General features: G+C 41.5%; 1 protein-coding gene across 1 annotated transcript in view; it reads left to right on the top strand.

Moving 5' to 3' along the window:
* LOC115112062 (leucine zipper protein 2-like) overlaps positions 1 to 26,898 on the top strand; it is a 194,568-nt gene that overhangs the window by 105,969 nt on the left and 61,701 nt on the right. Inside the window, exons 2-5 of the mRNA XM_029638774.2 lie at positions 7,828 to 7,945; positions 12,110 to 12,180; positions 13,764 to 13,845; positions 20,885 to 20,947. Coding sequence (XP_029494634.2) covers positions 7,828 to 7,945; positions 12,110 to 12,180; positions 13,764 to 13,845; positions 20,885 to 20,947 — 334 coding nt within the window. The remainder of the gene's footprint in view (positions 1 to 7,827; positions 7,946 to 12,109; positions 12,181 to 13,763; positions 13,846 to 20,884; positions 20,948 to 26,898) is intronic.

Raw genomic sequence — 26,898 nt, 5'->3', positions numbered from 1 at the left:
TTGCCAGAAAAAGCGATTCCTCCTAGGTTTTTTTTTTCTCCCTTCGCCGGATAACACTTTAATGCAGGCTGCACGTCTAGACGGCTCGGGCCAAGTGTTATTAAATAAAGCATGCCGTTTTGAGACGTGGCCACAGCTGGAAGGATGGTTTCATGTTGAACGTCTACTGTGAAAATGATTCAGAGTGTGCATGACAGAGGGGAGAGCAGACAGAATGCTGACAAGCTCTCACCTCCAAGCAGGTACATTTGGTTTACCTTGAGATAGGCTTAAACCTGGAATCCTTAATGGTGAAACAGCCACATCCATCCGCACTATGAGGTTGGAATAATATTGTGAAATTGTAAAAATGATGATTATGCCATTTTAGTGTAAAAGCTGTTTGAAAAGGCTGCTCTTTTGTTGGAATGGAGTTTTGGCTTGCCTGTTGCCATCACCAGGCGGTAAAATAGTTAGTAGACCAATAAGAAAGAGAGTTTCAAACATCTCTGCCAATAACAGGTAGTTTTTAGTTTTCCCCTCCCCACTCAGACCACACCCAGACAGTCCTAGCAAAATTCTTGCTTGAGAAATTGCTGGCTGTATTTCTGTATATTGAAAGTTACATATCTTGAAAACTTGATTGCTGACATGCAAAACATTTTGTGACTATATCAACAATGGACTAATGAAACAAATGCCAAAAGATCGTTTTTGGGGTGGAATTTTCCTTTAAATGTCATTACATCCATTTATAACTATTGTGTTATTCATATACAGTATGTAAATGAATGCCCCCCAAAAATAATACTGTCTCCACATAGGGAATAACAGAATGGAGTGTTTAACATCAAGGGAAGTAATTGGCATACATTTATGCATGAAAATGCCTGCAATAAATTATTGAATTATTAATTTATTATGCTAAGTATTTCTATTTCAATGTCTTCAAATTTGAACACTGTAGAATATTAGGCAATTTAAGTGATGAACAAATTAGCTGGCCTTGCTACGGGAAAGAAGAAGCATATTGCGAGAGATTCCTGTTCACTTCAGATAATATGGGGCTTTCACTTCCTTGCTCAGACTATTGTAAATCTTCTCCACAATCAAGTCCATTGTATCAGTTGCTGTGTACCAGCTTGGGTTGGGTGACACTGAAAATGGTTTTATCCTGCACATGGATAATCAGGGGCCATTTTGGGGTGGTACTGGTCCCCAAAGATCCACCCTAAGATAATTTGGTCCGGTTGATCATCGAAGACGCAGTCCAGGTCAGTTCAGCCAGGGGATTTTTCATTTTTAAATGTAACCTTTATTTAAAATGGCAAGTCAGTTAAGAGCAAATTCTTATTTACAATGACGGCCTACTCCGGCCAAACCTGGACGACGCTATGGGAGCCCTATGGGACTCCCAATCACGGCCAGATGTGATACAGCCTGGATTTTACACAATACTCACAGACACACACACACACAGAATTACCTCGGAACTTATTTGGGTGGCCTCTTGAAGGGAAAAGTCTATGATTTTTTAAAACTAGGTCATCTAGGACTCCCTCAATAGAATAGTCCATCTAGCTCAAGTTTCGTTTAGTCTTGTCACGGTTGTATGGGGGCCACAGACTGGGGAAAGTCAACCAACGGAACTGACACTACAATCTTGTCATTCCAAATGAAAGGTCAAATATTTCATTCTCTGCTCTAAAAACTAGTCTGCAATGTTAACACAAATTAAAGTAAAATGTGCTTATTTCTACCTGGTAAAGATAGTTGAACATTTTCAACATATTTCTTGGAACAGCTAATTTAGTTTTAATTACGGAATATCATCAGAATACTGTTGACTGTATCTGTGGAAAATGTATCAGTCAATTCGTTAATCAATTAATCAAAAGTTTTCAGGCCCATTCATAGTAGGTCACTGACAAAGAAATTGGGTCATCACATTACAAAAACGCACACACATAAAATAACACGCCACTTTGAAAGTTCCTAAATCATTTTCATCAATTAAAAAAGCTGATTTGTTTTTTTCATTGGCATGCACATTTACATTTTAGTGTCTCGTTTAGTCTCAGAACCCCCACTCTTTAATTTCAGATATAAAGAAAAATAAATCACAAAGAAAAATAAATCAATATGAAATGGAGAACATTCATCTCATGCAAGACCTTGGAGGGAGATACAATTGGATATTTTATTTCATATCAAACAACTCTGTTAGCTGGCATTGGATGCTGTCACTGAATATGCCATGGATCAATATACTTTAAAATATGAGCAAGCTATCATTTTTCAGGGATATATTACCCTTTTGGACTGCGTCACATTGTGTCCACCATTCTTAGGTGTCGTCTTACCAACATTTGATGCCAAATTAGCTTCTTCTGAACCCATTGTTTTACCATGTCCGTCAACCAAACAATTAAAGAAGATTTTGTGCCAGATAGCCTGACAACGCAATTAATATTCCCTGCTGTCTGCTATGTTTATACAAGACAAGAGTCAGTAAACATGACGGATTGATTTTGTCACAGGTGTTGGGTGGTAGTCACGCTTGGGTAGAGAAATAAATGAATTTTTCGACAAGCCTCGGGCAGTCCCCCTTATTACAACTATTTATTTGCACCCTCTTAATGACACAATTAATCCAGCCTGAATTTGGAGGCACTATATAAACCGCTGTCTCCTCATAATCTGCATGACAGCAAATAAACTCCTATACTTGACGGGTTAAATGCTAGCACTTACAAATAAACTCCTATACTTGACGGGTTAAATGCTAGCACTTACAAATATACTCCTATGCTTGACGGGTCAAATGCTAGCACTTACAAAAACTCCTATACTTGACGGGTTAAATGCTAGCACTTACAAATAAACTCCTATACTTGACGGGTTAAATGCTAGCACTTACAACTAAACTCCTATGCTTGACGGGTTAAATGCTAGCACTTACAAATCAACTCCTTCTATACTTGTCGGGTTAAATGCTAGCACTTACAAATAAACTCCTATGCTTGACAGGTTAAATGCTAGCACTTACAAATAAACTCCTATACTTAACGGGTTAAATGCTAGCACTTACAAATAAACTCCTATATTTGACAGGTTAAATGCTAGCATTTACAAATAAACTCCTTCTATACTTGACGGGTTAAATGCTGGCACTTACAAATAAACTCCTATATTTGACAGGTTAAATGCTAGCATTTACAAATAAACTCCCATACTTGACGGGTTAAATGCTAGCACTTACAAATAAACTCCTATGCTTGACGGGTTAAATGCTAGCACTTACAAATAAACTCCTTCTATACTTGACGGGTTAAATGCTAGCACTTACAAATAAACTCCTATGCTTGACGGGTTAAATGCTAGCACTTACAAATAAACTCCTATACTTGACAGGTTAAATGCTAGCACTTACAAATAAACTCCTATGCTTGACGGGTTAAATGCTAGCACTTACAAATAAACTCCTATGCTTGACGGGTTAAATGCTAGCACTTACAAATAAACTCCTATACTTGACGGGTTAAATGCTAGCACTTACAAATAACTCCTGATGTTGGTTTTGTAGCTTGTGCGTCGTAAAATATGTTCCCCTTCAGTTTATTTGCCACACAATATTGGTTTCGATGTGCATTCTTAAATATGTGTTATCGGATGGGGATATTTCCATCCAGCTACCGGGCAACTCTTAATAAATCATAAGAAGGCATTTCTAAATTTATTTACTAAGAAACAATGCGAAAGTAGTCTATGATCAGTAAGACTGAGTTTACAAAAGATCAGGAATACCTGCTCTTTCCATGACATAGACTGACCAGGTGAAAGCAATGATCCCCTTATTGATGCCACTTGTAAAATCCACTTCAATCAGTGTAGATGAAGGGGAGGAGAGAGTTTAAAGAAGGATTTGTAATGCTTCAGACAATTGAGACTTGGATTGTGTATGTGTGCCATTCAGAGGGGGAATAGGCAAGACAAAAGATTTAAGTGCCCTTGAACAGGGTATGGTAGCAGGTGCCAGGCGAACTAGTTTGTGTCAAGAACTGCAATGCTGCTGGCTTTTTCATGCTCAACAGTTTCCCATGTGTATCAAGAATAGTCTACCACCCAAAAGACATCCAGCCAACTTGACACATTTGTCGGAAGCATTGGAGTCGACATGGGCCCGCATCCCTGAGGAACGCCTTTGACACCTTGTAGAGTCCATGCCCTGACGAATTGAGGTTGTTCTGATGGCAAAAGGGGGTGCAACTCAATATTAGGAAGATGTTCCTAAGGTTTTGTACACTCAGTGTCATTTTGTGTTTATATACTATCTACAGATTGTCCTCACATGGGCCACAATGGGAATTCCTTATTATTCATATTCCTTGTATTATCATACATCCTTACAACTGGTGTTCTGGTGGATCCTTTCCAGTACATCCATTAATATCAATGTATACCTTGTTTATTTTAAAACAAAGATTTATGAATTGTCATTTAGGTCATTGATTTTTTATGAAACATTGCCAGCTACAGTACAGTGTCTTGCAAAAGTAGTCCTTCAAATTGTATTGTGTTACAGAGTTGGATTAAAAGGGATGTACTTAATTGTCATTTTTTTCGTCAACAATCTACAACAGATATAAATATTTAGAGATGCCTTCGTTAATGATTTATTAAGCATTGCACGGTAGCTGGATGGAAGTATCACCATCAAATAAGCTACGCTTATTTTTGGTTCCTCCTTTAATCCCTCTAGTAGTGCACAGCCACATGTATGAATTCACAACTGAAAACTGTGCCCGCAACAAGCGTGCACGTTCTTGATTTTACACACACCAGTGTGCATAAGCGAGACGGGCCTACATACTGTTTTTATGTACGCTCACAGAAGGCTTCGCTCCATCACCTCCTTCACATCATCTCCATACGTTGACTGCCGCGGCGTTGCCCAGAGAGGCTGAATGATCTCATAAGCTATTAGCCGTTATTAAAAAAGGCCCGGGTCAATAGCTGGTAACCGGTGCTACGATAGAGCGTTTACAGGCCAGTGCTGTCAACTGAACTGAAGACCAAGCTGCTTCTGCAGCTGCTCTCTAGGCAGAGAGGGAATGTGGAAGGGCCTTGCTTCCTTCCCCTTATTGAGCTGTTGTTTTGCTGTTGATTGTAGACCTCAGCACTTTTCCCTCTCCAGGCCCACGGCTCAGCACTTGGCAGGGTCAACCTCATATAACTCAGAAACTTGCTGTGATTTCAAGGCTAGAGAAATGTTTGTCGGCAAGAAGTTAACGCAGGATCCACCAATAAATGATGATGCTCCTCATATAGGAGAAAGCTAAATCTTTCTTCATTTTTTTCCCCGCGTGTGGCACTTTTCATTATTTCGAGCCGGTCGTGTTTTACTGTCTTGACTTAAGATGCTAGATCAAGATGGATATAAAAGAATGTGGAAATTGCAGAGGCCCAACTAAAAAATATTTAATAATGTGATCACTGGCGGCAGAATTCTGAGGACAGCGGCCTCGTATCTGATCCTAAGACTGTTTGTCAGACAACCCCGAATCTCATTAGCACACTTTTCTCTCGTCCAACAGATCCGTGAAACCGCGAGGTTCCCCGGACGCTGGTGTCGGAGAAAGGTCATGACATAATTATGAATCTGCCGCCATTTTTGGCAGTAGTTAACAGTTTATGTCGGACCATGCGCAAGGTTTTTTTTTACCGTTATCTGTGACTCTTCATGTGATATAGCGAGATCTGTTTCAGTGGGCCTCAAATTACGAGTCTTATTCATTTCCCTCCCACGGATGGGCCAATTCCATTGGGTAATGAATAAGCTGGCAGACAGGGAGTGATTTCCCCATCTCTCTGTTGCGTGAGCCTGCAATAGATTTCACAGATGCCATACGGTGGCAACTCATGCGCAGGATGCATTACAGCATGTTATTTATTTATTTCTTAGGTGCTGCTTTTCTATTACTGATTTATGTGTTATTGTGCTTGATCCGGTGATGGGATTTGTGACATGAGGTGCATGAGACTTTTGGAACAAGGCCCCAGGTCGAACGGGTGGGGAGCCCTCCCGGATTCAGCCGAATATGGTGGGCAGCAGTGTTGCATTTCAAAAGCACAAGGAAATGACACAGTATATTTATTTTTCCACACCTGGTCCCCAAAATCCACTCTCAGAGGGGTTTACAGTAAAGCTCATTAAGCTGCATGGCGGGTTGTTGTTTTTCTCCAGACGTTAAGTAACATTTTCTTGCACTTGGAGCTCTACTCTTTCCTCTGGAGCTTCTAGCGTAAGACAAAGCAATGCCATGTGGGTGTTTGTCTTACAGGCATTTCGTCAGTGTTGGAAGGATGTTGTTTTTCCCCTACAATTCCTGGTTTCTGGTTTTGATTGTAGAGGGCCCTTGATGTTCTTGTGACTTGTAGAGATCGCGCTTTTATTGTCTATTTGCCACCTTAAATTAATGTCAAATTAGGGGAGTGGTTAAAGTGAGATGTTTAATGTTTTTGTAACACAACATTTGCAAATAATGATTCCATTCTGGGGGGTGGGGGTTGAAAGCAATCAGTGATGCACAGCATGTCGATATAAAATTGACGACCGGTTGCGTCGACAACCACTGGCCGACCAGCTTGATCTTGAGGAAGTTTCCAAAAGATTGATTCATTTAATTTTTGTTTGTAAATGAGGGTGTTGCGTTCAATAAACATAGATTTCCAATCTGATATTGGCAGTTGGAACTAGGGAAGACGAAGGCAAGCTGCAATGTCTTTATCTATGACCACAGATGAGAGAGAGAGAGAGAGAGAGAATCACATGGCTAACTGTAGCCCCAAAGGGCCAGAGCTGTCAGTTTCTTCTTCGCCTCTTTATTTGCCACTCCTGAGCTTTCACTCTCTATTCCCTACTCCTCCAACCACGGGGTCCCCTAACTCTACTTCACTTGGCTGATGTGTATGCTTGTCGTTCAAGAGCCACATGTCTGTTATATCAATAGGTAAGCTAGGTAGGTAAGAGACGCATACCCCTAAAATAGTACACAAAGGGTATGGACAAAGTCGAACGGAATCTTTTATCAGTATACCCAGCAAACTAAAATGTGTTATGTGAAAGTTCCCAGAACTTTCCCATAATGTTCTATGGTGGTTGTTATATAGATATATAGATATATTTTTCTGGAATAAATTTTTTTTTTTCCAAAACATTTTTTGAGTGTTTTAGGGATGCTATTATCCTAATGTTAGATAAAACCCTAACTATAACTTAATGGGAATCTTAGCTAATGTTCTGGAATGTTCCCGGTTTGTATCATATGGAATGAATTCATTCAGAATTCTCAGACAAGAATGTAATGACCAAATTTTGATGCACATTTGCACAAAAAGTAATGTTTGCCTTTCGGCAAGGTCACCATAAAAAATGTGCTCATTTACATTTCAATAGTTTGATTTATAAAGAAATAGAAAAGGCATTTGACAAATGGGTGCTGTGGATATTTCAGTCTTTTTGACAGTTGGATTATTTGTACTTAATAGAAATGCAGAGGCCGACCTCTGGTCAAATGACACATTGGAGTAAAACACTTTCCCAAATTGATAAGGTGATTGAAGTGCTTTTTTTTTATTATCTCGAAACCAAGGACTGAGCATTGAGTAGATATTAGTGTGTTTGTACTTCTTTACCTTTTTGCTCTAATGACACAACACTTTTAGTCCGCTTTAACGCCGTCTCATACTCCCAAGGGTGCCAATAAAGACTGATTCCCTCAGGCGGTGGACATAAAGTAGTGAAATCTCTCTCTCTCTTCTCTCTCTCTCTCTCTCCATTGACAGACAAGGCTATGAAGGGCTGGAGCAGAAGCTGAAGGAGGTCTTCACAGAGCGGACTGGCATCCTGCGTCAACTCTCCAAGACTACAAAGGAACTGGACAGCATAAAAGGCAACCTTCAGGTTAGAGCCCCACTGTTTCTTTTCTGACAGATTATAGTGGGATGTTAAAGAAAGGTGGATGGCTTTGAGTGCCTTTGGAACCATGGGGTTATTTCGAAAGGCTGTGTTTAAGAACTTGAAAAATGGTTTAGAAATTCAGCTCAGCCTGTGATCCACTTTTTCTCATCCGGTGTCCTGGGGTATAATGAGCCACTACATACCTGGGGCCTCGTTTATTAAAATCAAATAAGCAATATGTTCTGCGTTTTTGGACCATCCCTCCACCTGATATGAATACGAATTGGAAGTGGAAGTCCTGTAGTTGAGGTGCAGTTGTAAAAACTGGAAAATTACACCAAGGTGGAAGTGTTGAGAAATCTGTCTCTACACTCTTCGGGGAAAAAAAGGGTTCCAAAATTATTCTTCAGCTGTCCCCATAAGAGAACCCTTTTTGGTTCCAGGTATAACTCTTTTTGGTTCCATGGAGAACCCTCTTTAAGGGTACTACATGGAACTAAAAGGCTTCTACCTGGAACCCCAAAAATGTTACTCATCAGGTTACCCCATGGGGACAGCCGAAGAACCCTTTCAGGTTCTAGTTTGCAGAGGATTTTTAATGATATGATCAAGTGTCTTTTCGCGACAGGACGTGCATGTGTGGTGCTGATGGGGGATGTTTATATTACATTATTCTTTTGCTTCAGTGCTGTATTTGACATCTTTCAAATACTTTAGATGTGCTTGACTGACATGGCCTGGCTCAATGGAGCCAATGGAATAGTTCAAACGGTGCTAACCCAGTCCACCTGGAACTCCAGGCAGACTCAAGCAAACACTGAAATGATTTGAATGACCCAGGTCTACTTTAAAGGGTATCTAAGCTTCTACCCTTGACATCTACCACAGCTCGATGTCATCTGTTTTTGACATACAGATCCGTCAATGCTGTGTATACAGTATGTTGTATGTACACGTACGGTACAGCGTTACTCTTTCCTGTGAGCACAGTGCAGAATAGGAATGACAGAATTGGGGAATGACAGGTGATGAGAGGTAGAAGATGGAAATGTATGATAAAGATCATCACTCCCATAGTGGATGCTGTTAAATAAATTCATGAGAATTGGTAAATGCACAGCTTGGATGGAAGACCACGTAAACATAGCTAATCCTAGATCTTGAGATTCCAGTGTAATTTGGTTGTTAAATTGTACACTGCAGCAAGGCAATACATTTTTCTCTGATACATCTGTATATCGCCACTGATCGGGGCTGCAGTCGATTCCATTTCAGTTCTCATCAAACAAGTAGGGAATGAATTGAATTGATCAAATAGATTGAAAAAGACGTTAGGTTGTATGAGTATTTTCAGTCCAAATTCTACTTTCAACATCCTGTGTCCCACAGAGAACCAGCAGACACATATGTCTCTCAGATGTTAGCCAAGGTACCGTTGTCACATATTCAGTCTTGAATGGAATCTCTATTGCCAAATTTGGTGGCAGTGGTCCCTTGGGTTTGTCTGGGCCACTGTGTTCTTTTTAGTGGGCTTGGATGGCTGTAGCTCCTCTGACTGATTTGGAGGGCTGGAACAGTCAGAGTCAGGGGGTCAATTTCATTTCAGTTTTAATCAATGACTTCCCAATTACACCCTGTGAACTTGTATGACATGTAACCTGGTGTCACGTCTACTCCCGTTCCCCTATCTGGCACTTGTTGTCGCCAGTTTACTCATTATTACGCACACCTGCCAACATTGTGACGCGCACCTGTGCCTCATGAGACTCACCTGGACTCCATTACCTTCCTGATTACCTCCCCTATATCTGTCACTCCCTTTGGTTCTCCCTTTGCGTACCCGGTACGCATCACCAAAGGGAAACAACAGGGATTTTTGTGTGTGTTTTTACTAGTGACGTCGGGTCCAAGGGAAGCAAAAGGGGATGCCTCAGCTGTCTTGTCAGGCTTCCATGCCTCAGCTGGCTCGACAGGTTCTCAAGCCTTGGTTGGCTCATCAGGCTTCCATGCCTCAGCTGGCTCGACAGGTTCTCAAGCCTTGGTTGGCTCATCAGGCTTCCATGCCTCAGCTGTCTCGTCAGGCTTCCATGCCTCAGCTGGCTCGATAGGTTCTCAAGCCTCGGGTTGGCTCGTCAGGCTTCCATTGCCTCAGCTACCGAGGATGCCTCAGCTAGCTCATCAGGCTTCCATGCCTCAGCTGGCTCGATAGGTTCTCAAGCCTCGGTTGGCTCGTCAGGCTTCTATGCCTCAGCTGGCTCGATAGGTTCTCAAGCCTCGGTTGGCTCGTCAGGCTACCATGCCTCAGCTGGCTCGATAGGTTCTCAAGCCTCGGTTGGCTCGTCAGGCTTCCATTGCCGAAGCTACCGAGGATGCCTCAGCTAGCTCATCAGGCTTCCATGCCTCAGCTGGCTCAACAGGTTCTCAAGCCTTGGTTGGCTCATCAGGCTTCCATGCCTCAGCTGGCTCGTCAGGCTCCCATGCCTCAGCTGGCTTTACAGGTTCTCACGCTTCAGCTGGCTCTACAAGTTCCCGCGCCTCAGCTGACTCTACAGGTTCCCGCACCTCAGCTGAGTCTACAGGTTCCTGCACCTCAGCAGAAGCGTCGGGACCGTCCCTCTGGTCGGCGTCACGCGGCAGGAGCCGCGTGTCAGGGAGGGGGTACTGTCACGTCTACTCCCACTCCCCCTCTGTGGCACTCGTTGTTGCCAGTTTACTCATTATTATGCACATCTGCCACCATCGTTATGCGCACCTGCGCCTCATGAGACTCACCTGGACTCCATCACTTTCCTGATTACCTCTCCTATATCTGTCACTCCCTTTGGTTCTTTCCCCAGGCATTATTGATTCTGTTCCTGTGTTATATGTCTGTACACTACTTGTGTTTCTTGTTTTGTTCTATGTTTCTTTTAATGATTAAATTCCCTCCCGGTACTTGTTTCCCGACTCCTAGTGTACCCGTTACACCCTGGCCAGCATGGGTTCATGGTGTTGTCCTCCTGACAGTTTTTGGTGGCATTCATTGTCCCTTGGTCGGGTCTGGCTGGCACTGTGTGTCTGTCTAAGCTACCACTGTCCTCGGGGCAGGCTTTGATTTCAGTTAGCTACTGTACATTATGTGCAGACTTGGATGGCAGTGTCCCCAGTGCCTTGTACAAATGTACCGGGCAAAGCAGGTGGTGGGAGATGAAGGGAGAAGCGAGGGGGGATGGATCTCTTATTAAAAAGGGGGGGAAACAATCAACCATAACTTTTTATAATAATCCATTATGTATGTGTAACTGAGTAACCTTTCTGGTGGGGATTTACTGACCTAAGTGTTTATTATTTTAATTAGACATCCCTTGGGTGCTGGGTCAACCCTTCATAATTAAACTTTGTCTGATAGAGCTTTGATTCTTGGCAGTTGCTCTGTGGTGTGCAAGTATAGGGTTTAATGGGGGCCATTCCTTTGCACCTCAACTGCTTATGGAGGTACCCTGGTTTGTTATGGTAGTGTCAGCACCTCTCTAAATCAAATCCCGATGGGATGCACCCAGATTAAAGTTTTTGTGATACAGAAATATGTTTGATTTTTCTGAATGTGTCTTCTTATTATTATACTGAAGCACATTTTTAAAACTGTTCTGTAATCTCGCAGAGCTGCAATTATTGAACTCCAATTATTGTGTTTATGGAAATGAGAATCAAATGTATTATTAACAAGATACTGTACCACTTGAATTTTCTATAATTGTATTCAAAAGTTTCTCTGCCAGAGTTTTCTTCCCCAAAAAGTGTCAGATTCATAATTACACTCCAAACCTGAATATAACCTATATGAGTTCCTACAAGCTTATAAATAAACTGCAACTTGTTGTATCACTAAGTATTTTCGACTACCCTCGTAAAAGCATACACATCAATCTATGAGGGGTTACACAATATGGACGAAAAATAATCATCATTATTCGCATCTTTTTTTGCCTGAGTATAGACTGTAGGACAGCTTGGAGCAACATGTGCATTTACACTCGAAAGGAGCACTGTTGTTTTCTTTCCGTTCCTACTGTATGAGGGCTTTGAATCAGCTCCTTCACTTTGGAGTGTTGGAGTGAGACTGTGAGTGGTCATATAATAAACCAATTTCTCTTGTGAGACTGAAATGCTCTCCTTCCTCATTTCTAGACACTGAAAAATGATGACTCCGTGACCAAGAAGGATGTCCAGAGAATCCTGGAACTCAGCCACAAGCAGAGGTAGCTCTAACCTTCGTAACCATTTGCTATTGCACATTGCTACCACATGGATTATTTTGAAGAGCAACATGACTTTTAATGACTTCTATGGTGCAAGCACAACGTGATTTTACCTGCAATTCAGCCTTTGGTATACACAGTATATACTTATACCCTACTGCTTTATACATAGCAAACCAACATATCAACAACACATGACAATCATAAACAAACCATTAAACAATGTTTTATTGGAGCAATGGCTCCTGGTCCACAGACAATTTGTGCAGCCACCTGCGTTCCACTTTAAATCCGATTAATCCTGCATTTGATTCGTTCCATTGCCAAGAATGATTATCAAATGACTTCCTCACGAGATATCCAGGCAACTGAGTTATGGAAAATCATTTGTTTTTGACACCTTTCAATCATGTTTTTGATTGCTTTGGGGGGAGTAATAACTAGCAACTCTTCTAATGTGAAACCATGGTAGCCACATCCTCAAGTCAACACATGTCGGAAAATGTACAAGATGCTGTCATTCCAGGTTTAGAAATGTTATTTAATTAAGACACTGTAGCCTTTATAAAAGCTGAAAACAGACATATTGTAGTCAGCAATATGAAAAAACACAAACGTTAACCCTCGTCCTTACCACCACATTTGACCTAATCGTGTACATAACCAATTACTATATTTAAACTGCAAATATACAGACAACTTGAGGGGCCAATGAAATATACAGAGGGGTGGGGGAAGACAGTACTACAAGTCAAACATTCTGTCCGGTTTAATTTTGTGCTCTGGTTAATAAAGTAAATAACTGCCTTCCCACAAATACCCATAATGGGTTATGCACTATTTTATACACAGTCCAGTGCTGTGTTGCCTGAGGAAAATGTCACTCAGAATAATTTTGGGTTGTTTGTAGCCCATAGGCAAATGTCTCTAAATATCGGTGAAGCGTATTTACAGCACCAAATGTTGTTGGGCCCTCCTTAAATGTCAACCTCAAATTCATTCCACGCTAACTTCTTAAAAATGGTTCTGTCTCCCCTTAAAACGTCATAGTGCTGGTTTTAGGGTGAGATCAGAAAAATGAAATCCCAAGTAGCGGAAAAGAAAAATGTTTGCTTGACTGGGCTCATGCCAACAGACACAACCATTGGCATGTGAAATATGACAGGGCATCGCAGTAGTGAAGAGAGACTTTTCCTTCTGAGATTGACACACAGTGCTGTTGACTGCAGATGCTGCTCCTCGACTGCACAACTGATAGACCATGACCATGTCATATGTAGTTAAACTCTAAACCTACACTAAGCCCAGTCAAAGGGAATAATTCTTTGCTGCTGTAATCGTATACCGGCATTCTGGATTTAAGTTTGGTATTTCGTCACGCATTCTATCACAAATGTTTGGTAGAAAAAATACGCATGAATTGATTTGATGATTTTTATCCTATTCAGTGCTCAGTCAGTCAGTCAGTCAGTCAGTGCTTGAGATACTATTACTACTGCCTCGCCACTGCGAGAAGTCAGAGAAGAGTTGGAGAGGAGAAGGATAGGTGCTAACTGAGTGTTTCTCACCTTTCCTCTCAACAGGGAAGAGATGAAGTCCCTCCAGACTGCATTGCAGAAGCAGCTGGACGAGGCAACGGAACAAGCCGAGAAACAGCAGGCCACAGTGAGTAGGAGCCCTTGGTACACCTCACTCCTCTAACCTCCCCCTTGTCACCTGTCACCCAGGCCTGTGAGCGCCCGTCACCCATCTCATTACCTAGCAGCCATCTCTCCTGACTGGCCCATTCCCTCCCACCACTTAATAACCAGTCTGGGAGAGTGAGAGAGCTAGGTGTAACCCAGAAATAGGAAGCATAGTGAGGGAGGTCCTTCTGCTCTCCACTCTCTCCTTAAAGGATAGGTTTCTGATAAAAAAATATTTGTTTTGTAAAAGCTAAACTTGACAGGATGGAGTATGTTTTTCCATAATGGTGATGAATAATTTCAATGAAACACACCTGTAGAGTACGAGTAGAAGAAACACTTAATAGACCAGGTGCCTTTTTAATATTTTTTTACCTTTTGTTATCCTGTCATAAACATTGCTTTTCATTCGCCAAGTATTCCAGGCCTCTATCCATCATGCAACTCAGTCCTTTTTCTATTGTACTTGGCTGTCATTCTACTATAAATTATATTCTACTCAAGTTGTATTACATTGCCAAGCTATTCCGACGTCTGAGAATAGCAGGCTACAAATGAACTCCGATACCACACATGCAGTCATGGTTATACCTACTGTATGAATTGGACCTATAGGTAACAGTTTACTGTAGGCCCCCAATGTATAAATTCACTTTACTGTAGGTCCCCTATGTATGCATTTACTGTAGGCCCCCATAATGCCTTTCTAGCAGCTTTTTATAACAGCTACAAAAGCTGTTATAACATCAGTAATTAACATGATACTCATGTGGAGCCTTTTTCATACCTACTGTATAGATTAGACCCTAGCTGTTTTTATTCCCACTTCCCAAAGATATTTACTGCTGCATCTCTAATGGCTATCTGGTGAACCTCTAATTCCCCCTCAAAACAAATGATCAGAAAACCAACGGGATGCCTAATTAATGTCCCAAACAGACCGTGAAATGATTTTGAGATATTCAATATTTGCTAATAAGAACAACATGGCCTGAAACAAGTGTGGACGTCTTGCAATGGGTGTCTGTCTTATTTTCAAAGTGCATAACAAGGGGGGCTGGTGTTGCTAGCCAACAATCAAACTGTTGTTGTTGACATTTTCATGTTAAGATGAGTGACAAATCCCTGGTGTAGGGAGAAAATGATGGTCTATATTTATGGAAAGTGTATTGGCTACTGCAATGCATCAAACCAATGCCTGTCTTTTCACAAGGGGAACTTTTTTACGACGTTACCAGCCGGTTACTACATTTCTGGAATAGCACAAAAAAAAGTGTTGTAAAGTTGAGTTTCTTGGTTGTATCATATACAGCATAACTCTGCTACTGCCACTATTCAGTGTACTAATGGAGTTTTGGGAAAATGCACGCTGATGCTATATGAATACCTGTCTTGTTTGTAATAAGGTAGAGTTGTGTTATTTTCAATTGAGACCATTCCTACAGCTCGAGGCGAAGAAACAGAGTGTGAGTTGAGGTTTTTCTCCATAGCTGGGCGAATTTGATGTGAGGCATTGGGTAGAAAACATTGTTTGATTGGTGTTGCACTCTGCCCCTAGGGAGCTCTATAGTGTGTTTTCTCTAAACCTACTAAGCAGCAAAAAGTGGAAACCAGGGTTAGTAACAAGCACTGTCAAATGAATTTGGTTTGGGGACGATACTGCACTAAACCACTAAACCATAAGCACTAAACAAACGTATGTTTCAATGAGCTGTTCTCACTTCAAACATTTCATCATCTTGGCTCATTTAGAATTTATGAAATTAGTGCAACTGATAATCAATTATCAATACGGTGTTAAAGGGAACACATTATTTCAATCAATTAGGAGCTGAATCTTTATCTTCCTTTTCCCTACACGCGAAAACTATAAATTAGTACCCCCAGTGGACCACATACAGCGAACAGCTGTAGCTGTACTTGGAAATTGACACGCACAATAGGAAGTCATTTGCGATGGGAAACACATACTCATCATAAATGCCTATAACATGTAGAGCATTTGATGAATGTGAAGCTGTGGTTCCACTCAAAAGATCCCTTGTTATTTTAATTGTATTTATATTTCATTCAAATGTTCATATTGTGTGGTGCAGAAACCTTGTTGGGGTTCACATACTCAATGTAAGTTCCCTGGAGTAGCACAGTTTCTCTGGACCCCCCTAAAACATGTGACTGTGTCAGCCACTCACACAGTATAGCCTACCGATCATTGTCAATGGTTCTGAAATTGCGACGTCTACGCGGCTGCTTATCGGTAGGCTTTGTGGTGCTAGTGCTTGAAGTAGACGGTAGCTCTGCTTTAATAGGTACATGTTTATTTATATTTGGTCGTCATTTTATCATGTTAAAAGTATCAGACCATTTTTTATTTTTTTTGTCTAAAAGGACATACCCAAATCTAATTGCCTGTAGCTCAGGACCTGAAGCAAGGAAACAGCAGAGGTTCAAACTTTAGAACCCAGTTCCTACATTTGAATATAAAACTGTATTTTATCAAACTAAACTATGCTACATTTTATCTCTGGGACCCTCACGATGACAAATCAGAGCAAGATTACTGAATGTAAGTACATTATTTACCTTCAGAGGTGAATGTATCAAAACCGTTGCCGTGAGAAAAGAAGCCGCATCACATTCTCGACAGAGACCTCACTGCCCGGGCCCAGAAATGACAGTGGCCTTGCTGGGGGGTCCCAGGACCATGTTTAGGAAACCCTGGTCTAGCCTACCTTAGGCTATATACAGTATTTAGCTAGTAGCCTATTTATATTACACATTGGAACTCGGACTCCACGCTGTCAGGGCGATCCGTTTCATCACTCGTAGGCTTACCGGTGTTCACAGAAGGGGGGTCGCTCTCATAAGCACCGCTGGGTCTCTGGCAGTCGTCATCTTGGTTTTCTGGGAGAGGAGAAGGAGGAGAAGGAATGCCAGCACTCTCACTAGAGGAAATGTCCCTATTTTGAGAATAGGGACATTCCCTCTAGTGAGAGTGCTGGCAGGGTAGATGAGGACGAGCAAGGCCACTGTCATTTCTGGGCCCGGGCAGTGAGGTCTCTGTCGAGACTGGGATGCTGCTAGTGCTAGCTGCAGCATAAATAGGCCTACTAGCTTCCACCTTCAACGGTTTTTCATCAGTCGAGGAGTTGGTAGCTTTGGTGATGTGGTTATCTTCGGTAATTTGGCGTGAGCTTGATCAGATAAAGCTTTTTAGGGCGTTTTTGTGCACAACTTGGTCTTGACTTTTGTTTATTCATATTGAACAACGCAATCACTCTCCATCCGAGTCTAACCTGATTCACCAAACTTTTAAAAAACTTGATAGCCAATTAGGTGAGGAGGCCGAGGCGGACTGCTACCGGCGCCGCTGAAGAATAGGCTAACTAGATGCATGAAAACTATATTGTCTTTCTGACTCACCTACTGCCATGTAGCTTGGACAACAGAAACACTTTGCTTGCTACATGTGGAAATTAAAAAGGAGGGTTACTGTCAAAATTATTTATTTACAAAATTAATATAATTTAGACATACAGTGCATTCGGAAAGTATTCATACATTACAGCTTGATTCTAAAATGGATTACATTATTTTTTCCCCCCTCATCAATCCACACAATACCCCATAATGACAAAGCGAAAGATTTAGATTTTTTTTGCAAAAAAAAAAAAAATCTTATTTACATAAGTATTCAGACCCTTTCCTATAAGACTAAAACATTGAGCTCAGGTGCCTCCTGTTTCCATTAATCATCCTTGAAATGTTTCTACAACTTGATTAGAGTCCACCTGTGGTAAATTCAATTGATTGGACATGATTTGGAAAGGCACACACCTTTCTATATATGGTCCCACAGAACAAAAATCAAACCATGAGGTCAAAGGAATTATCCATAGAGCTCCATGAGAGGAGTGTGTCTAGGCACACATCTGGGGAAGGGTACCAAAAAATGTCTGCAGCATTGAAGGTCCCCAAGAACAGTGTCCTCCATCATTTTTAAATGGAAGAAGTTTGGAACCACCAAGACTGGCCCATACTGAGCAATCTGGGGAGAAGGGCCTTGGTCAGGGAGGTGACCAAGAACCCGATGGTCACTCTGACAGAGCTCCAGTGTTCCTCTGTGGAGATGGGAGAACCTTCCTGAAGGACAACCATCTCTGCAAGACTCCACCAATCAGGCCTTTATGGTAGAGTGGCCAGACGAAAGCCACTACTCAGTAAAATGCACATGACAGCCCGCTTGGAGTTTGCAAAAAAAGGCACCTAAAGGACTCTCAGTCCATGTGGAACAAAGATTCTTTGGTCTGATGAAACCAAGATTGAACTCTTTGGGATGAATGCAGTGTATCAAGTCTGGAAGCAACCTGGCACCATCCCTGCGGTGAAGCATGGTGGTGGCAGCATCATGCTGTGGGGATGTTTTGCAGCGACACGGATTGGGAGACTAGTCAGGATCGAGGGAAAAATGAACGGAGCAAAGTAGAGAGAGATCCTTGAAGAAAACCTGCTCCAGAGCACTCAGAACCTCAGACTGGCACGACCGTTCACCTTCCAACAGGACAACGACCCTAAGCACACAGCCAAGACAACGCAGGAGTGGCTTCGGGACAAGTCTGTGAATGACCCAGCCAGAGCCCAGACTTGAACCCGATCTAACATCTCTGGAGAGACCTGGAAATAGCTGTGCAGCGACGCTCCCCATCCAACCTGACAGAGCTGAGAAGACCTGCAGAGAAGAATGGGAGAAACTCCCCAAATACAGGTGTACTAAGCTTGTAGAGTCATTCCCAAGAAGACTCGAGGCCGTAATCGCTGCCATAGGTGCTTCAACAAAGTACTGAGTAAAGAGTCTGAATACTTATGTAAATGTGATATTTCATTTTCTTTCCTTCATACATTTGCAGAAAATTCTAAAAACCTGTTTTTACTTTGTCATTATGGGGTAATGTGTGTAGATTGTTGAGGGGGAAAAGCATTTAATCAATTTTAGAATATGGCTGTAAAGTAACAAAATGTGGATAAATGTGTTATCACTGCCAAAGGTGCTTCAACAAAGTACTGAATAAAGGGTCTGAATACTTATGTAAATGTTATATTTAAGTTTTTTATTTTTAACAAATGTTCAAAAATGTCTGAAACTGTTTTTGCTTTGAAATGATGGGTTATTGTGTGTAGATTGATGAGGGAAAATACCATTTATTCAATTTTTGAACAAGGCTGTAACGTAACAAAATGTTAAAAAGAGTCAAGGGGTCTTTCCAAATGCACTCTAGGTGTGAGATGGCGGGCACAATGGGCCCCCGGAGCTGATTTCTGCTACGCTAGTGTGTAAGTTGCTCTGCATAATTGAACATTAGGCCCACCTTTCATGAATTTTCACCCCAAAAATGACAACCATTCATGGATTAATGCTACTCTAGACGAGACAGTAGCAACAACACTAGATGACCCAAAACCCATAACTGTCTTAGCTTTCTGTGGTGCTTGTCAATAAATCACAGATCCAATTGTATTACCTCTGGATGACTAGTCTACAAAACGGACATCAGTAAAGTTAAGGAGTGATGCTGCATGTAAATAGACTTCAGAAATATTAACAACTTTAGGTAGGCCAAGAAAATAGGTACACAAACTCCAATAGATAAACCACACACAAAAATGTATGATTGAATTTCCCAGTTGGAGGCATGCCATTCCAAAAAGGTATTACAACATGATGAAAAAGATTGGCCTGGTTATTTCATCACTATCATAGCAAATGTGGCATTATATTTGTAACACTAGTTGCAAATGCTGTGCATTGCAATATACAGTTTCATTGTATAATAGCTCTGGAAACACAATAAACTCTCCAACACTGCTCAGGCTTATTGCTCCGATTCATCAGTAAGTCATATGAATTAATTATACTGTAATAACACAATTGAACATGTCAAATGTTAACAATGTAGCATGCTACAGTTTTCTATTTTACATCCATCCTTTCATTGTGTCGTGCCGCAGCCCAAAGGGAACGTTGTGCTGGGATGTGTTATCGACCTACCCATGGGCAGAGGCATGAACTCCAGATGCACCAACATGAACTGTGATGTTATTAGTGTGTCAACCACCTAGCCATAGTTTCAAGTCCCCCGGGTGCCTTCAGAGCTGAGGTCAGCTGGGCCTTGAATTCTCTCCCCTTCCTCCCTGGGACAATCTCAATGACCTCATTGAAGGACAACATTTCCCTTAGAATCCTTCGTCGCAGAGGTGAAACAGAAAGCAGAATCGGATTTGGAATCTCTCCCCCCCTACCGCTATCCAGTCTTTTAGATTTAGTCCTGCACTGCAGTGGGCTGCCATCTGCATCAGCCATTTGAGGCTGGACACGAGGAATGGCTGCACTACAGGACACTGCAGTACAGGATACAGGACACGAGGAATGGCTGCGCTACAGAGACATGCCAAGCTTACGATAAAAAGATTGCGATAAACAAAGATATCACTCTGACACAATGAGCATATGGGCTATTATATTAATCACACAGTGGAAAATAATCAGTCGCCCACCGTGGGCATAAATGCCTCCAATATGAGAAACAGCAACCCCACCAACAGTCAATCCACCTATACACCCATTTCCGATAAATCGTAGTCAAAACCAGCAGTGAATCATAATATTTTACATAGTTCTATACGTGTTTTTGTAAATCTTTAGAAGCTAACTAAAATAGCAGTAAAAACGGTGTAATATGACCATATGGGGGTACTTGGAGCATTAGCAGGAAGTCTGCTTTAAAGGCAGAGAATCATTTGAAGTTGTTTGACCTTGAGATGTATAGAACTGTTTTGAAGATAGAGCAAGAACATCAACAACATACAGTAGGATGAAATCCAGTGCAGGCAGGAATAGCTGGCATGGTTGATGATAGTTACTACCTTCATGATACCTTTCATGTAAATGTCACAACATTTTAGATGTGGCTGACAGTCTGTCAGAAAACACATGTCATTAATTTGATTTATTTCGCCTACAGATCAAGTTCCTCAAGATGGAGATGGAGAAAAAGACCAAAATAATCAAGGACCTGCAACAGGAGGTACTTGTGCTCTCCCCACCTACTGACTCGTGGCTGACTCATTTCTAATTCATGATCACCGTGACCTGTAAATGTTATGTTCATGTCAGTCATCAGAGAAATGCCTTAGTAATCGTATCATATGATATGGTCATCGACATCACTTGAACTTGTAATGTGTTTCGATATCCTTTTCTAAATCTATATGATGCTGTCATTTTGGATTGCAAAGGTCACAGATAGCCATTGGCAACCAAGGGCCTTATTCTGTCAGTGTTGAATGATGTAATTGGTGGAGAGGCCTATTATGAGCCCTAATACCACTGGATGCACTGAATTCGTCAGAGCCTCGGGGCCTTGAACAGGGCTGGTGTCGTGGGACCTTCTAATTGGCCAACCTGGGAGCAGTTACTGGCTGCAGCGTGGCTGGCGCAAGATCCTATAGTTTAAGGGCATATGCCCCAGGGCAGAGGAGAAGAAAGTAATCAATCAGAAGTCACAACGGTTTGCAGCATGATAAAGCCTGGGTAAAGAAATGAGAAGCTACCACAATATTCAATGAAAAAGTCAGGTGAGAGGTAGAGAGTTCACACTGCCCGAGGGAGGTCAGGGAACATTCTATGACATTATTAGCTCTACTAAAACAAAAAGGGGGAAATACTGTGCAGGGGTGTGTGACTACAAAACCAAACTCCCAGAACAAACTCTAGAGGCAACATAAGCGACCCCAGCAAACCTAGGAGTACTCCAGTCAATGTTGATGTTTTCACATCAGAGAGTAACATTGGACATGGCTGTAATGTTGTACAACAGATTGGTCTAAATTACCTGTAAATGAGGCAATGATTGGACTACATAATGACCAATTAGATGGTCTTCAAACCTCAAGCACCAAGTTCATTATGGTGAGAGAGCCAGCTTGGAGATGAGAGGAGGGAAGATACAAGATTCTTGTCTGTGGTCACCATGGAGATGAAAGGATACAGTCCTTTGTGTGCCACAGTTCTAAGTAAAAAAAAACTATAATTAGCTGGTAATTTAGAAAAGAGCAAAAATAGAAATGCACCATGCAACAATTTCAATGATTTTACAGAGTTACAGTTCATGTAAGGAAATCAGTCAGTTGAAACAAATTCACTAGGCCCTAATCTATGGATTCCACATGAATGGGCAGGCAGCCATTGGTGGACCTGGGAGGGCTTAGGCCCACCCACTGGGGAGCCAGGCCTAACCAGTCAGAAGGAGTTTTCCCCCACAAAAGGTCTTTATTACAGACAGAAATACTCCTCAGTTTCATCAGCTGTCCGGGTGGCTGTTCTCAGACGATCCCACAGATGAAGAAGCCGGATGGGGAGTTCCTGGGCTGGAGTAGTTACAAGTGGGCTGCAGTTGTGAGGCCGGTTGGACGTACTGCCAAATTCTCAAAAGCTACGTTGGAGTCGGCTTATGGTAGAGAAATTAACATTAAATTATCTGGCAACAGCTCTGGTGGACATTCCTGCAGTCAGCATGCCAAAAGTGAATTGCACTCTCCCTCAAAACTTGAGACATTTTAGAGTGGCATTTTATTGTCCCCAGAAAAAGGTACACCTGTGTAATGATCATGCTGTTTAATCAGCTTCTTGATATGCCACACCTGTCAGGTGAATGGATTGTCTTGGCAAAGAAAAAATGCTCACTTAAAGGGATGTAAACAAATGTATGCACAACATTTGAGAGGAATAAGCTTTTTGTGCGCATGGAACATTTCTGGGATCGTTTATTTCAGCTCATGAAATGTGGGACCAACACTTTACATGTTGCATTTATATTTTTGTTCAGTATAAATCCTTGATCACGTCTTTAAAAATACTTGCAAGGCACACAATCACACCAATCACTATGCCAAATAAAGGCTTGTTAAATAGTGCTTCCGGTAGTCTGACCAATGTAGGAGTGAGTCAAATTGTACTGTAATCAGAAAATAAACATTGGTTATTTGGGAGAGTTACAATTGAAAATGTTTTACACAGTTCATTGAAGTTGTATTTGGGCAGAACCTCTGAGAATTCTGCTGGCAGTCAGAAGCACTGTAAATGGGCTCTGTGAACACTTTGATAAGTACATTATGTAGGGCCAGCGCTCCACTATCAGTTGGTCGCTGTAGCGTTGACATTATAAGTCTTGGATTTTTCCTGTGCCAGATCTATCTCTCCAGTTGTGAGTGTCTTTGTAGCTTGATACAGAGGGGTCATCAGTAGTAGATAGTGGCGTCTGAGAACTACTTTGGCGGCTGTAGCTTTGGCATTTCGAGTCTTGGCCATATCCTACATTAGATGTATCATGAAAAATATCTTGACATCTTTGGGTGTCTTTTTTTCACTAGACACAGATGTTTCACCTGTTGTGCATTCCTACTGTGTAGGTCAGAGAGGTATCCTAGTTTTGTCATATCCTATCAGACAATGTATGTCATTGGACATGGACATGCTTTTACTACACTCTGCAATGCCACTGAGGCCAGATGGAAGTAGTTTGCTTAGATTTCAGATGTGTTCTAATCTCACTGTGTCAAACCATTGGCATTGACTTTCTAAAGGCTTAAACAAATGTATGTCTAAAATAACCATATAAGAACAGAAGTTCCTCAGTCTTATTAGGATGTGTCTTAAGTCTGGGGAAATTGCTGAAAGCCATTTTTTAATCAATTACAGTACAGAACAGAGATATATCCTTCCAGTCCTGTTATAATTAATGAAATGTCATCTGCATAGATAACTGGATTGTGGCTACTATTTTAAATTCCCTTATTATCGGCAGTACCTTATTTAATCAGTAAGGGGCTTGAGATAAATATGCGAATAGGAGAGTAGATAGTGGGCCACCCTGGCTTGCGCTTCTGTCCCTATTACCGGAGGGGGAGCAGGACTAATTTAACACCCTACACCTGGAAGCGATTGATAGATAACTTGAATGTCAAATGGACTCAAGTTGTCACAAAGCCCAAAGTGACACTAGGCAATAAGTAAATACTTCCATTCAATGTCATCAGCAGGTATAATAAGGCCTCTCAGTTGAGTCTGGAGTCAATATTTGTATTTATTATGGGTCCCCATTAGTTGCTGCAAAAGCAGCAGATACTCTTCCTGGGGTCCAGCAAAATTAAGGCAGTTTATACAATTTTAAAAACATTACAATGCATTCACCGATTTCACATCACACTGTGTGCCCTCAGGCCCCTACTCCACCACTACCACATATCTACAGTACTAAATTCGCGCGTGTGTGTGTGTGTGTGTGTGTGTGTGTGTGTGTGTGTGTGTGTGTGTGTGTGTGTGCCAATGTTAGTGTTGCTTCACAGTCCCCGCTGTTTCATACGTTTTTTTAAATCTGTTTTTTAAATCTAATTTTACTGCCTATATGAGTTACTTGATGTAGAATAGAGTTCCATGTAGTCATGGTTCTATGTAGTACTGTGTGCCTCCCATAGTCTGTTCTGGACTTGGGGACCGTGACGAGAACTCTTGTGGCATGTCTTGGGGGGTATGCATGGGTGTCCGAGCTGGGTGTACCAGTAGTTGGGTGTGCCAGTAGTTTAGACAGACAGCTCGGTGCATTCAACCTGTCAATACCTCTCATAAATAAAAGTAGCGATGAAGTCAATCTCTCCTTTACTTTCAGCCAGGAGAGATTGACATGCATATTATTAATATTAGCTCTCTGTGTACATCCAAGGGCCAGCCGTGCTGTCCGGTTCTGAGCCAATTGCAATTTTCCTGTCCTTTTTTGTGGCACCTGACCACACGACTGAACAGTAGTCAAGGTGCGACAAATCTAGGGCCTATAGGACCTGCCTTGTTGATAGTGTTGTTAAGAAGGCAGAGCACCGCTTTATTATAGACAGACTTCTCCCCATCTTAGCTACTACTGCATCAATATGTTTTGACCATGACAGTTTACAATCTAGTGTTACTCCAAGCAGTTTAGTCATCTCAACTTGCTCAATTTCCACATTATTTACTACAAGATTTAGTTGAGGTTTGGGGTTTAGTGAGTGTTTTGTTCCAAACACAATGCTTTTAGTTTTAGCAATATTTAGGGCTAAATTATTCGTTGCCACCCACTCTGAAACTAACTGCAGCTCTTTGTTGAGTGTTGCAGTCATTTCAGTCGGTGTAGTTGCTGACGTGTATAGTGTTGAGTCATCCGCATACATAGACACTCTGGCTTTACTCAAAGTTAGTGGCATGTCGTTAGTAAAACATTTAAAAAGCAAGGGGCCTAAACAGCTACCCTGGGGAATTCCTGATTCTAACTGGATTATATTTGAGAGGCTTCCATTAAAGAACACCTTTCGTGTTCTGTTAGACAAGTAACTCTTCATCCACATTGTATAAACGTACACATAGAACATGTTATCACTATTGAAAGAGAGTACCCCTCGCAATGAAACACATCTGAATGGGGATGGAATTAACTGTTTACATCGCCATTCTGTTTGCCAACCATTCTGGATAGAATCTCCCAGGGCACATTAATAAGTAATATGGGGCCTTGCAGATGCTGATTCATATTGAACCTTGTTTTTCTTCAATATCAGGGACACTTCCTTAGTTAAACTTTGTAGGCAGGGCCTCTGTTGATACTGTAGCTAGAAAGGTCTGGCATTGAAGGCCATCAGCTTTTCATCTTACTAATGATTTTTGTGGCAAACTATGTATCGCTATATACATTTGAAATGGTAATAGTAATAGTAATTGTTACACTGTACCTACCTGTGTAACTACACTGTATTTACATATTTTTTTGCACACAAGGAGGTGGTTACCCGGATGCAGATTAAGCATGCACCAAAAAGCGTCAACAGATTCTCCAATAAATGTGCGTTTTAGTTGAGGATTAGGCTTGATCTGTGTCCGGGAAACCACCCCTTAGTGTAAAGTGGGACCATTTTATATTTCTCTCTGAAACTGCCTGATTTATTAAGTGACCTGGTAAGATTATTGCCATGTCTGCCATGAAGACAGGACACTCAGACCTCTGGGTTTCCACTTGATCCGGTGCTCTGATGAGCTCTTTGTAAAGACCTTGACTCCGCCAATTCCTTTACAAGGTTAGAAGCTTTCTTCACCAATTAGAACCAGACCTTAGCTAAGCTACATGTTTTTCCTTTTTGAATAAAATATTAGCGCATAGAGGTCTTGTTCTTGTTCTTGATCTTATTCTTGTTCTTCTTAGTCTTCTTCTTCGACTTTAAGAACTTTTTAAGACTTTGACTTGAGTTTGGATTGATTGTTCACTGAAACAGAATTTAAATATGTTGTCGGTGGGTGTGATGTGTTACAATAATTTACAAACCATGCTCCTTTCACATCAGCCCTTCCAAGTATCAGTTTCAACCGATCATGTCACCAGAAAATCTTTATGACTGCAATTTGCTGTAAACTCATCTTCTATAATTTACTTTTAAGGCTGAGGATGTGCATTTTGGGATTAAAGCTAGAAAATGATTGAGCAATCGACACAGACACCGTTTCTGCTGTGATATGACAGTCTATGAGAGAGGAACTTCTGTAGGAGACAGCTGATCCATGAGCTACTCAATCTCTTTGCAGTGAGTGTGAAGGAGATCCCTCTGACAGGTGGAAATGGGGTATGAAAAGTTCTGAGGATCAATGGAAGTTTTATATGATGCTTTCATTGGTGACCATTTAGATGAGGGTGACACGTGTCTCTTCCAATCATCCTCTAGCGAACATCTGCACCTGCAACTTTAACAAGTTGAAGAGAGATATGATGAGGCATTTAAGCAGCCATCTTTTGCTGATTTAGCCTGGATTCCCTGACCGTCAAACTTTGTCATTGTAGCGAATGATAATAAATAAAAATGAAAGGACCAAATGTCAAATCTGATCCCAGGATTTGTCATTTGTCATTTTGTGTATGAAACCTTAAAGGGATACTTAGGGATTTTGGCAATAAAGCCCTTTATC

This window comes from Oncorhynchus nerka, linkage group LG27 (assembly GCF_034236695.1).
Source record: "Oncorhynchus nerka isolate Pitt River linkage group LG27, Oner_Uvic_2.0, whole genome shotgun sequence".
In the NCBI taxonomy this organism is placed as follows: domain Eukaryota; kingdom Metazoa; phylum Chordata; class Actinopteri; order Salmoniformes; family Salmonidae; genus Oncorhynchus; species Oncorhynchus nerka.
Note: the sequence above shows the minus strand (reverse complement) of the source record. Positions and strands in the feature narration are given on the sequence as shown.